This window comes from Leucoraja erinacea, chromosome 38 (genome assembly GCF_028641065.1).
Source record: "Leucoraja erinacea ecotype New England chromosome 38, Leri_hhj_1, whole genome shotgun sequence".
NCBI lineage: Eukaryota > Metazoa > Chordata > Chondrichthyes > Rajiformes > Rajidae > Leucoraja > Leucoraja erinaceus.
Window position 1 is genome coordinate 11,872,635 of NC_073414.1, and position 12,429 is coordinate 11,885,063.

Here is a 12,429-nt window from a genome sequence, read left to right on the forward strand (position 1 = left end):
AGTTTAGAGATACAGCATGGAAACAGGCCCTTCGGCCCAACAGGTCTGCGCCAACCAGCGATCCCCGCATATTAACACTATTATTAACACTATCCCATACACACTACGGACAATTTTTACATCTACCAAACCAATTAACCTCCATACCTGTACGTCTATGCAGCGTGGGAGGAAACTGAGATCTCGGAGAAAACCCACGCAGGTCATCGGAATAATGTACAAACTCTGTACAGACAGCACCCGTAGTCAGGATGCAAGAGTTAGGATCTCATCTTACAACTACTCAAGATGTTGGAGACTACGCTTGGGGTAATGGGTGCAATTCTGGTTGGCTAGCTGCAGGAAGGTTGTAATTAAGATTGAGATATCCCAGTTCTGACAACATATGAACCTGTCGGAGCTAGAGAGGAAATTGCAGGCCATGGCTGAGATGTATGAGTCATCATTAAATATGGATTAAGTGCCAGAGGAATGGAGGGTGGCAAATGGTATGCCTTTATTTAAGTAGAGCTGCAAGAAAAAGCTTGGAAATTATGACCTAGTAAGTCTAGAATCTGTGCTCAGACATTTACCAGAGAGAATTCTGAGGGATAGGATATACAAGCATTTAGATAGACAAGGTCTGATTAGGGATAGTCAGCATCATTTTGTTCCAGGGAGGTCTCTTGAATCATGAATCTTATTGAGGTTTTTGAAGACGTAACCAAAAAAGATTGATGAGGACAGAGCTGTAGATTTTGCATATATGGATTTCAGCAATACATTTGTCAAGGTTCCGCATGATCGGCTGCTCCAGAAGGTTAGGTCCCGGCAGTGCTAGCGGACTGAAGAGTAAAATTAGCTTCAAGGAATGAAGCAGAGGGTGATGGTGGAAGGTTGTTTTTCGGACTGGAGGCCTGTGACTAGTGGTGTTCGTCAGGAATCTGTGTTAGGCCCATTGGTGTTTGTCATCTATATCAACAATTTAGGTGAGAATGTACCCAGCATGATTAGTAAGTTTGCAGAATTGGGTGGCATTGTAGATAGAGAAGATGGCGGGGCTCTGGGAAGTGTTGTAGAGTAGAGGGATTTAGGAGTGCAAGCACATAGTTCTTTGAAAGTGGTGTCACAGACAGATAGACCGGACAAGAAGGTTTAGGCACATTAGCCTTCATTAGTCAGAACAGTATTAGTCAGCATAGAAGTGGGGGGCTATGTCATACTTGTACAAGACATTGGTGAGGCCACATTTAGAGTTTTGTGTTCAGTTTTGGTCACCTAATTATAGGAAAGGTGTTGTTAAGCTGGAAAGGGTGCAAAGGAGATTTACAAGGATGTTGACAGGGCTTGAGAGCCTGAGTTATAGGGAGAAGTTGAGCAGGCTCAGACTGTATTCCTTGGAATAGGGATGATTTTACAGAGGTGTATAACATCATGAGGGGAATAAATAAGGTAAATGTGTAGTCTTTTACCCAGAGTAGGGAGATCAGGAACTAGGTGAGGGGGGGAAAGATGTAAGGTGAGGGGGAAAAGATTTAATAGGAAACAAGGCCTAAGATTTTAATACAATGGGTGGTTAGTATATGGACCGAGCTGCTGGAAGAGGTAGTTGTTGCAGGTACTATCACAATGTTTAAAACACATTTGCAAAAGGTTTAAATTAGATCATCCTAATGTTTCTAAACTCCAGCAAGTATTTGTTGATGACATCAAAATGAATGGTGCTGTGAATGGTCAGGAAGTTAATGGTAATTGTTGAATTACAAATGGACTTTAACTCACACAAGTGAGATGTCCTGCACTTTGTAAGTGGAACTAGACAGGACTTGCTCATGAAATGGTGTATCCCTGGAGAGTGTTGTAGAACAGAGAGAGCTGGGAATACAGGACCAGAACAGCAGTGGTTCAGCAGGACAAAGTGGTGGGCAGCAAGGTGGTGCAGCGGTAGAGTTACTGCCTTACAGTGCATCCTGACTCTGGGCGCTGACTGTACGTAGTTTGTACGTTCTCCCTGTGACCACGTGGGTTTTCTCCGAGATCTTCGGTTTCCTCCCACACTCCACACATGTACAGGTGTATAGGTTAATTTGCTTGAGATAAATGTAATTTGTCCCAAGTGTGTGTAGGATAGTGTTAATGTGTGGGGGTCGCTGGTCGGTGCGGACATGATGGGTCGAAGGGCCTGTTTCCATGCTCGCTCGCCAAACTAAAGCTAAGCTCAAGAAGGTTTTTGACACACTTGCCTTCTCTTGGAAGAGAATTGAGTACAAAGGTTGGGACATCATGATGCAGCTGTACTAGTTGTTGGTGAGATTAAACAATGTTTAAGGAACAGTTAGACAGGTACATGGATAGGGCAGGTTTGGGGGGGGGGGGGATATGGATCAAACGCAGGCAGGTGGGACTAGTGTAGCTGGGACATGTGTGGGAAAGTTGGGCCGAAGGGTCTGTTTCCACACTTTATCACTCTATGACTCTATGTGGGGTATAAACAAAAGGTCAGAAAGTGTTGGGGTAACTCGGCAGGCCAGGCAGCATCTCTGGAGAATATGGATAGGTGACTTCTCCCCACACTACAATCAGCCTGAACGACAGTCTTGACTCAAAATGTCACCTATCCATGTTCTCCATAGATGCATCCTGATCTGCTGAGTTACTCCAGCATTTTGTGTCCCTTTTTGCATTGAGCTCCATCAGATATTCCTCAGCCAACTTGCCCACCAGATCAACAGTGTGCTGCAATATTTGCAAGAAGACAGAGGTGATTTTACTTCGGAGTCACGTGAGTGACTTCGTGAAGAACCCGCTTCCAACGCATGCGTGGCATTTACGCTACACGCATTGCAACTCGTCATTGTCGGGAGGAAGGACGTTCCTCCCAAACGGCGGGGTTTCGAACCTGCAACAGTAAGGTAAGTGAACATCGTTCTTTACTTACCTTTTTTCTCCAGAAGGCTGTTGGAAGCTGGCGGGGGAGAAGTCTGCAAGCGCCGACAAGGACAGCAGGCAGCCAGCAACGGCCGGTGGCACGACAGTCTCCCTTAGCGGGAGTTCGTGCGACTTCAGCTCCGGGAAGAGAACGCCGACAAGGGAGCACTCAGGAGCCGACACAGCCCCAAAGACCGACGCTACATGGGCCTGGGGCTGTGGAACAGGTAAGAAAATTCCTTACCTTTCTTCTTGTTTCCAGGAAGGCTGACGAGCTGCCGCTGTACAGCAGCAGTCAGCCAGCAACGGAAGTCGGCACCACTGTCTCCCATAACGGGAGCGAGTGCCAACTTCACCCCATACGGGGTGGAGGGAAAAAACAGAGCCAACAACCCACAAAACAGTGGGTTGTATTAGTGCTCTGGCACTTTTTAAAATTAGGGGGTCCCTAGGAACAGCCGGGGTTTACCGGCTGCGGAACTGCCGTGAAGGACCAGCCCCGTGAACACCGGGGTCGGTCCGAGCGGCTCGAACCCGACACGCAGGGAACGACGTTCACCAGCGGGAGAATTAAAAGTCGGGAACAGCAGGTAAGAGACTCTGCGTTCCTTCCACTTACCCTTTAGGTGCAGACACGGCAGGAGCAGCGGCAGCGGCAGGAGGAGCAGCAAGGGCACATCGATTCCCGGAGGGGAAAACACCTGTGCCCGACTTCGCTCCAGCACCAGGGGGGGGGAATTCATTTCTGGGCCAGTATGCCAGTCTCGCTTTGGTAGCGAGTCTGGTTTGAAGCAGCGCTAACGGCCAGCGCCGAGGCCAAGGACATTGCAGTGGAGTTGACTGGCTGCAATGGACCGCGAGGGACCAGTACTGTGAGTACCGGGGTCGGTCCCAGCGGGTTTTTTAGTTACAGAGATCACTTCTTGGCCTTTTGGCTAAGATCAACTATAGTATCTGTTTATTATCAGTTTTAATATCTAATACGTCCCTTATCTAAGGACCATATAAGCAGGAGTGCCCAGAACTGAGGGCATTGGAGTGGGGTTGACCGGCTGCAACGACCGCGAGGGACCAGTACCGTTAGTACGGGGGTCGGTCCCAGCGGTCTGAGATAAATGAGCAGCCAGGAGCGCTGAGAGCGTTGGAGCCGGGTTAAAGAAATGGGCTAGATGGAATCAGCTGTGCCAGATGTCCTCCACTCCGGCCATATCCACTCCACGGAAGGAAGGACAAAGCTGGAGAAGGAGGACCGTGAAGCAGCGGGCAGCCAGCAGCAGCCAGCGGCACTTGGATCAACCGTAGTGGGATCAGCTGTGCCCGATGTCGGCCCCGCACCGGCCAGATCCATGCGGCTGAGCGGTAAGGCTAGACACAAAACAAACAAGGTCGTCGACTCAGAAGGGTCCGACTTTGCATAACCGCCGGTGACCAGCGCCCGAGAGCGCTGGAGCGGGAAGAAGCGGGGTATGGAGCCTTGCTCCAACGTGATAAACCCACAGCAGTACTTCTTTGAGGGCTGCACAGTGCTTCTACCCCATCAGAGGGGAGCACTGTGGGTCAGTTCTGGGCTGACCTGCAAGAGGGGTCCGCAGAACAAAAGACAAGTGGGCAGGAGGTAAGCCCCACAGGGGTACCCCGTGTGGGACCCTAGAGATCTCTAACTCTATAAAAAAGAGTAGGCAGGACCCTGATGGGCCAGAGCCTGGTAATACAGCGTCCCATGATCCTAACACAGCAGGGACTCTGCTGGACATGGTGGCTGATTACTTTAACCAAGTCAAACATGGGTAGACTTGGATCCAGGATGGCAATAGTATTACTATATGTCTGGCCACAAACGCCAACAAGAAATATTTACAGAGATTGGCTAGACATCTGCCACCTGGCAACGGTGAGGCATTACAGGTGCCCAGTGTAAACCAATGCATTTGGCAGCATATGGGGACGAACATCAGGAACCAGGACCTCAAGATCCAGAAAACCTTAAAGGGATTGACGGAAGGGATCACAGCATACACCCGCACCCTGGACTAAACGGAGGTAACCAAAGACCATCAAGACGCACAAGCTCTGTTTAGTAATATGCAATATGAGCTGAACTACATGTGGAAGGCTGCCATTCAACCCTAAAATGCTACCATTTGCAAACAAAGAACCGTGGGTGGACGAAGCAAGACACTGGGGCTCATCAAGGCCAGCGCAAGGGCCTATTTTGGAGCATGATACCAGCCACATGCAAGGCCATAAAAAATGTGGCTCATACCAGTGGCAGTGCCAGAAATCAATATAACCCGCAGTAGCCTTTTTAGGGTATGGCCAGGGCAGCACCCTGGCAGATGCGGAAGCCTCAACCTCCCACACAACCCCGAACAAGAGATCAAACCAGAACCCCCTTTTCAAAAAACCAAGGAAATAACACAACCACCGGTAACCATGGAGGTAGGTGGGTGTGGTTTCTTCTGTTAAAAAGGGACCCACGATGGTGGGAGAGGGGAGGTTGCAACACTACAGTTATGTATGGTATAGAATCACTACAGATTCATATAATCTCAGCAGCATTCAGGGTTATCTGATAGAATTTACTCATCCCAATAACCCCAGTACAACATACACCAGAATGGCATTTTGTCCTTACATAAACCAAACAATCTAAAGCCCACATGGTGCTACAAAAATTGTACACAAAAGGTGTGATTGAGCATACTTTTCATGGAACATTAGAATTTGTATCAAACATATTTATTAAAAATAAAATAGATGGGGGTTGCAGGATTATCATTGACTTCTCAACCCTAAACACATTCGTTCAAGATGTTCATATTAAGATGGATACTCTTATTACTGATAAAGACTTGGTGTCAGCGGGGTTTTTCTATATGGCACGCATTGACTCAAAAGAGGGGGAACTTTGGCAATATAGAGTTACCAAAAGGGCTAACATCAGCCCAAATATTATTTACTAAAATTCTAAAACCAGCTTGGCATTGTTATGTTAACAAAGCCATAGGGTGATGTATTTCCCCCGTTCTGCCGCATCAATGGGGTACTAGGGAAATTCAACTAGACTCGGCATCTGGAATTCTCAGAGTACCCGACTGGCCTACTAAATCATGGTATTCGGCCATACAGGGGATGGTGTTAGAACCATGTTCCCTCATGAACATAGCCAAATTTATTAATTCATCCAGTGACTGGGGGCAGTCAACCATGCCATAAGACTATGGATTTGTTGATTTGTAGAGTCTAAAAGACCCACTACACGGCATGGGGCTGTCAGACAGGACGATGAATCTCATCTCATCTGCACTAAGACTGTCAACACGGAAGCAGTACTTTCGACACATCAAGAAATGGGTCATATACTGCTTGGATAACAACCTCGACCAAAAGGCCAAGAACATTCTGGCCGTATTGGAATTTTAACAAGCCTCCATTATGATAATCGATGGAGCTACAGTGCCATCAATAGTGCCAGAAGTGCACTCTCCAATTACCTATCACAAGGAACGGAGCGGCACACGGTGGGAACGCACCCCCGGTAACAAAACTTGGGGGGGGGGGGGGGGGGAGTCGTACTAAACATGCTGAGGAGCTGGTAGCCCATAACAGCATTGTCACTTCAGTAACGGACCATGAAGATGGTTATGCTCATGGCGGTAGTTACCGCACAACGAGTCCAGCCATTAAGCAAACTGAGCCTGGACTCCCTGATCATCTCACCCGAGAAACTGGTGTTTGTCATACAGGATTTAATAAAAGAAAACAGACCAGGTTCATCGGGTCAAGTGTTTGAATTTATGGTATACGCATATGACGAACGACTGTGTATAGCAAGACACATCCAACTATACATAGAATATACTAAGAGCATTCGAGGTCAGAGAGTGGCGTTGTTAATCTCTTACAAGAAACCGCACAAAAGGGTCACGACCCAAACTATATCAAGGTGGCTCAAATATGTCCTAAAGATGGCAGGAATAGACACTAATGGTTTTTAACTCTCATTCCACCAGGGCTGCAGCAACATCCGCAGCAAAAATTCTAGAGGTACCCACAGACCAAATCCTCAGAATGACAGGATGGTCATCCGAAAGGGTTTTTCCAAAGGTTTTTATAATAAACCAGTTATATTTTGGAGTCATCATCGTGTTTGGAAACCATTTTACGTTCAACAATATAATTTGCCCGAAAGGTTACAGGGCTATGATTGTCAATTTAAAAAATTTATATATTTTTTCATTATACCAAACAACTCTTTGAAGGGTTTCGGCCCGAAACGTTGCCTATTTCCTTCGCTCCATAGATGCTGCTGCACCCGCTGAGTTTCTCCAGCTTTTTTGTGTAACTCTTTGTATAAGTGTGTTTTAAAATTACTAATGATGCTCTCTCCCAATACCCAAGGCAGTTGTGAGCATGGACTCGTTCCGCGGCATGAGGTCACAGAGCTTTGAAATCTTCACGAAGTCACTCACGTGACTCCGAAGTAAAATAGTAAGATTAAACGAGAACTTACCAGTTTGAAGTTTGATCTGTATTTTATGAGGAGGGACGTTGAGGGAATACGTGCCCTCCGCTCCCACCCTCTTATGATCATATCAAAAACTGGTATCTCTTTGATAATCTTACTATGTTAGATCATTATAGGTTCCTGTGACCTCACACCGCTGCTTTGAAGAATGACACGCATGCGTTGGAAGCGGGTTCTTCACGTATTCCCTCAACGTTCCTCCTCATAAAATACAGATCAAACTTCAAACTGGTAAGTTCTCGTTTAATCTTACTATTTTATTTGATCCCAATGGCTGCCGTGAACCTCCATTTGTTGATTTAGGTCCATTGTCATGGTACAGTTTTGAACCTGGGTTTTAGGATGGACAGTGACTTTAAATTAGATCGCCAAATATGCGCGGTGGTTAAGTCCAGCTTCTTTCACTTAAGGAAGCTGGCGAAGGTGAAGCCCATTCTCGAGCGGCAGCATTTTGAGACAGTAATCCATGCCTTTGTTACATCTAGGCTGGATAACTGTAACGTGCTCTATTTTGGAGTTGCTCGTTCTTCACTGGCTCATCTCCAGTTGGTTCAGAATGCTGCTGCTCGCCTTTTAACTGGGACTCGAAAGAGGGAGCACATATCGCCAATTCTGGCCTCCCTCCACAGGCTCCCGGTGCACTTTCGAGTTCATTTTAAGATACTCTTATTTGTTTTTAAATCTCTGAATGGGCTCGCCCCGCCTTACCTCTCTGAGCTGCTCCACCCATACGCTCCTGCCCGGTCCCTCAGGTCAGCTGGTCAGCTGCTCCTGGAGGTACCAAGGTCTAATCGGAAGCTCAGAGGGGATAGAGCCTTCTCTGTTGCTGCTCCAGCATTCTGGAACACCCTGCCGTTGCACATCAGACAGGCCCCCTCACTGTCCATCTTCAAATCCAGTGTTAAAACACATTTGTACTCCCTGGCTTTTGACCATGCCTGAGACTTTGCTTCTGTTTTTATTGTTTTTAATGTTTCTTTATTTTACATATCTTTTCCTACTATTTTTTTTGATTGTTATTATTGGTGTGTATTAACTTTTTTGTCAATGATTAGTGATGTACAGCACTTTGTTGCGACTATGATTGTTTTTAAAATGCTCTATAAATAAACTTATTATTATTATTATTATTATTTGATAACCATGTTCGCATTCAACTTTAATATCGTAGAGTCATAGTCATGCAACATGGAAACGTGCCATGCCGACCAACTTGCTCCATCAACACTAGTCCCACATCTGCTTTTGGCCCATATATTTCTTAAACATTGTGATAGTACTTGCTGTAACTACCTCCCCTGGCAGCTGGTTCCGTTTACCTACCACCCTTTGTGTAAAAATGTTGCACCTCAGATTCCTATTAACTCTTTCCCCCTCCTTTAAACCTATGGTTCTTGATTCACATAATATGGGTAAAAGACTCTTGTATATTACCCCATCTAATCCTCTCATTATCTTATACACCTCATCTGCAAAGTTACTTCTAACGCTTTGTACATTCTCATCTGAATCGTTGATCTAAATAAACCACAAACAGCAAAGGGCCCTGCACCAATCCATGAGGCACAAGAATAGACATAGGACTCCACTACTATAAACACTCTTCCACCATCTGCTTCCTATCATGAAGCCAATTATCTTTGCAGTTAGATAGCTCTACCTGGATCCCACGCATTCTGACCTTCCAGAGTAGCTTACCATGAGGAACCATGTCAAAGGTCTTGCTAAAGTACATATTGATGTATACCGCCTTGCCTTCATCAATCTTCTTGGTTACTTCTTTAAAAAACACAATCATATTTGCAAAACATCATCTCCAGTGCATAAACCCATATTGATTATTTCTAATCAGGCTCCGTCTATCCAAATGCATATATCTTATCCAATAGCCTTACTCCCACCGATGTTAAGCTCACTGGTCTGCAGTTTGCAGGCTTTTCATTGCAGCCCTTCATAAATAGAGGCGCAAAGTTTATCCAACCTCCAGTCTTCCAACATCTCACCCGATGATTCATGCATCTCAGCCAAGGCTCCTGTAGTTCTTGATGTTCTTGATGTCCATGATGTAAATGATCAGGTCCTGGATATTTATCTACCTTCATACACCTTAGAACGTCCAACACCTCCTTGACTGTCATACAGTCTATCCTCGTAACATCTCCATTACCTGTCCAAAGTCTTTAAGTCTATCTCCACGGTAAAAAGAGAGGATAAATACTCATTGGGGCCTTGCTCATCTACTGCGGTGCTACACAGAGATAACCGCTTTGGTTTTTGAGGAGCCCTATTCTCTTTCTAGTTACCCTCTTTCCCTTAAGGCCTGTCCCACTTGCCGATTTATTTCCAGCGACTGCCGGCATAATTGACTGATATCAGGTCACCAAAAACTTCACGGTGTGATGTGGCGTGATCCGGCGGTGGCACTGCGGGTTGATGTATTGACGTGCGGTGTTTTTCCAAGTGTCGCAACATTTTTTATTTGTCACTGCTAGATTTTGAAATGCTCAAAATCTTTTAGCGAGACTGATATGACACCGGCAGTCGCCGAAAAAAAAATTCCAAGTGGGACAGGCCCTTTAATTTGCTTATTTGGAGTGCTGTGTGCAGTTCTGGTCGCCCCATTACAGGAAAAATGTGCAGGCTTTGAAGAGAGTGCACAGGAGGTTTATCAGAACACTGCCTGGATTAGAAGGTCTCAGCTGCAGGGAGTAGATGCACAGACTTATATTGTTTTTACTGGAAAGTCAGAGGTGGAGGGGAGACTTACTAGAAGTATATAAAATTATGAGAGGGTGGACAATGATAACCGTATTCCTAAATTAGAAATGACCAACACTAGACAGCATAGGGACCAACACTAGACAGCATAGGGATAAGGTGAGAGGGGGAAATGCTTTTTTACATAGTGGGGGCCTGGAACAAATTGCCTGGGGTTGTAGCAGAGGCAGATACGCAAGTGAATTTTAAGAGGCTTGTAGAGAGTCAAGACATTATTTTCATATGTCCCAGATGGAACAATGAAATTCTTACTTGCAGCAGCACAACAGAATATGTAAACGAAGTAACAGATGAGAAAAACATCAGTATGTGTATATAGACAGAGACATAGACATAGAAAATAGGTGCAGGACGAGGCCATTCGGTCCTTCGAGCCACCACCGCCATTCATTGTGAACATGGCTGATCATCCACAATCAGTAACCCGTGTCTGCCTTCGCCCCATATCCCTTGAATGTGGGCTGAAGGGCCATTGTAAATTCTCTGGAGTATTCCTTAACATTACTTGTCAGAGCTATCATCTGCCCCCCCCCCCCCCCCCCCCCCTTTTGCCAGCCTGATTTCCTTCTTATGTATGTTCCTCACTTCCAGATATACACTTGATCCCAGCTGCCTAAACCTGTCCCATGCCTCCATTTTTTCCTCAGAGAGTAAGACTCTGGCAATAGTTGCTGGTGAAGGTCTGGGACAGGGGAGTCATCAGTGGTGAGAGTCAAATATCCAACACTAGACGGAATAGGTATAAGGTTAGAGGGCAAATGTGTTTTTACAAAGAGTAGTGGGGGCCTGGAACATATAGCCTGGGGTGGTTGTGGAGGCAGATAACAGGCTTTTAACAACAGAGAGAAGAGGATTTTGATACATTACCCTTTCATACTGCTGAACAGCTCCTCAGATAGCTTGTGATGGAATAAAACCTCGTCTCGGAACAGCTCAATGCACAGACTGCACTGCATCGCTTCTTTCCACAGCGTCAGACAAGATTGCTGTGAGTTTAAACTGGTGTGACAGAGCAGGAAGCCAACTAAATGAATTTTGAAAAGAATATATTAGAAATTATGATGTGGCTAAATTAATGGCCATTTTATCAAGCTCTGTGCCGGGAGACTGGAACGGGTCATAGAAACATAGAAACATAGAAATTAGGTGCAGGAGTAGGCCATTTGGCCCTTCGAGCCTGCACCGCCATTCAATGTGATCATGGCTGATCATCAACTCAGTATCCCGTACCTGCCTTCTCTCCATACCCTCTGATCCCCTTGGCCACAAGGGTCACATTTAACTCCCTCTTAAATATAGCCAATGAACTGGCCTCAACTACCCTCTGTGGCAGAGAGTTCCAGAGATTCACCACTCTCTGTGTGAAAAAAGTTCTCCTCATCTCGGTTTTAAAGGATTTCCCCCTTATCCTTAAGCTGTGACCCCTTGTCCTGGACTTCCCCAACATCGGGAACAATCTTCCTGCATCTAGCCTGTCCAACCCCTTAAGAATTTTGTAAGTTTCTATAAGATCCCCTCTAAATCTCCTAAATTCCAGAGAGTATAAACCAAGTCTATCCAGTCTTTCTTCATAAGACAGTCCTGACATCCCAGGAATCAGTCTGGTGAACCTTCTCTGCACTCTCTCTATGGCAATAATGTCCTTCCTCAGATTTGGAGACCACAACTGCACGCAATACTCCAGGTGTGGTCTCACCAAGACCCTGTACAACTGCAATAGAACCTCCCTGCTCCTATACTCAAATCCTTTTGCTATGAAAGCTAACATACCATTCGCTTTCTTTACTGCCTGCTGCACCTGCATGCCTACCTTCAATGACTGGTGTACCATGACACCCAGGTCTCGCTGCATCTCCCCCTTTCCCAACCGGCCACCATTTAGATAATAGTCTGCTTTCCCGTTTTTGCCACCAAAATGGATAACCTCACATTTATCCACATTATACTGCATCTGCCAAACATTTGCCCACTCACCCAGCCTATCCAAGTCACCTTGCAGTCTCCTGGCATCCTCCTCACACCTAACACTGCCCCCCAGCTTAGTGTCATCCGCAAACTTGGAGATATTGTCTTCAATTGCCTCATCCAGATCATTAATATATATTGTAAATAGCTGGGGTCCCAGTACTGAGCCTTGCGGTACCCCACTAGTCACTGCCTGCCATTGTGAAAAGGACCCGTTTACTCCTACTCTTTGCTTCCTGTTTGCCAGCCAG

General features: G+C 46.0%; 1 protein-coding gene and 1 pseudogene across 1 annotated transcript in view; one reads left to right on the forward strand and one right to left on the reverse strand.

Moving 5' to 3' along the window:
* LOC129714287 (nck-associated protein 1-like) overlaps nucleotides 1–12,429 on the reverse strand; it is a 204,256-nt gene that overhangs the window by 154,278 nt on the left and 37,549 nt on the right. The window contains exon 9 of the mRNA XM_055663845.1: nucleotides 11,081–11,237. Coding sequence (XP_055519820.1) covers nucleotides 11,081–11,237 — 157 coding nt within the window. The remainder of the gene's footprint in view (nucleotides 1–11,080; nucleotides 11,238–12,429) is intronic.
* LOC129714300 (U2 spliceosomal RNA) lies at nucleotides 3,823–3,927 on the forward strand (annotated as a pseudogene).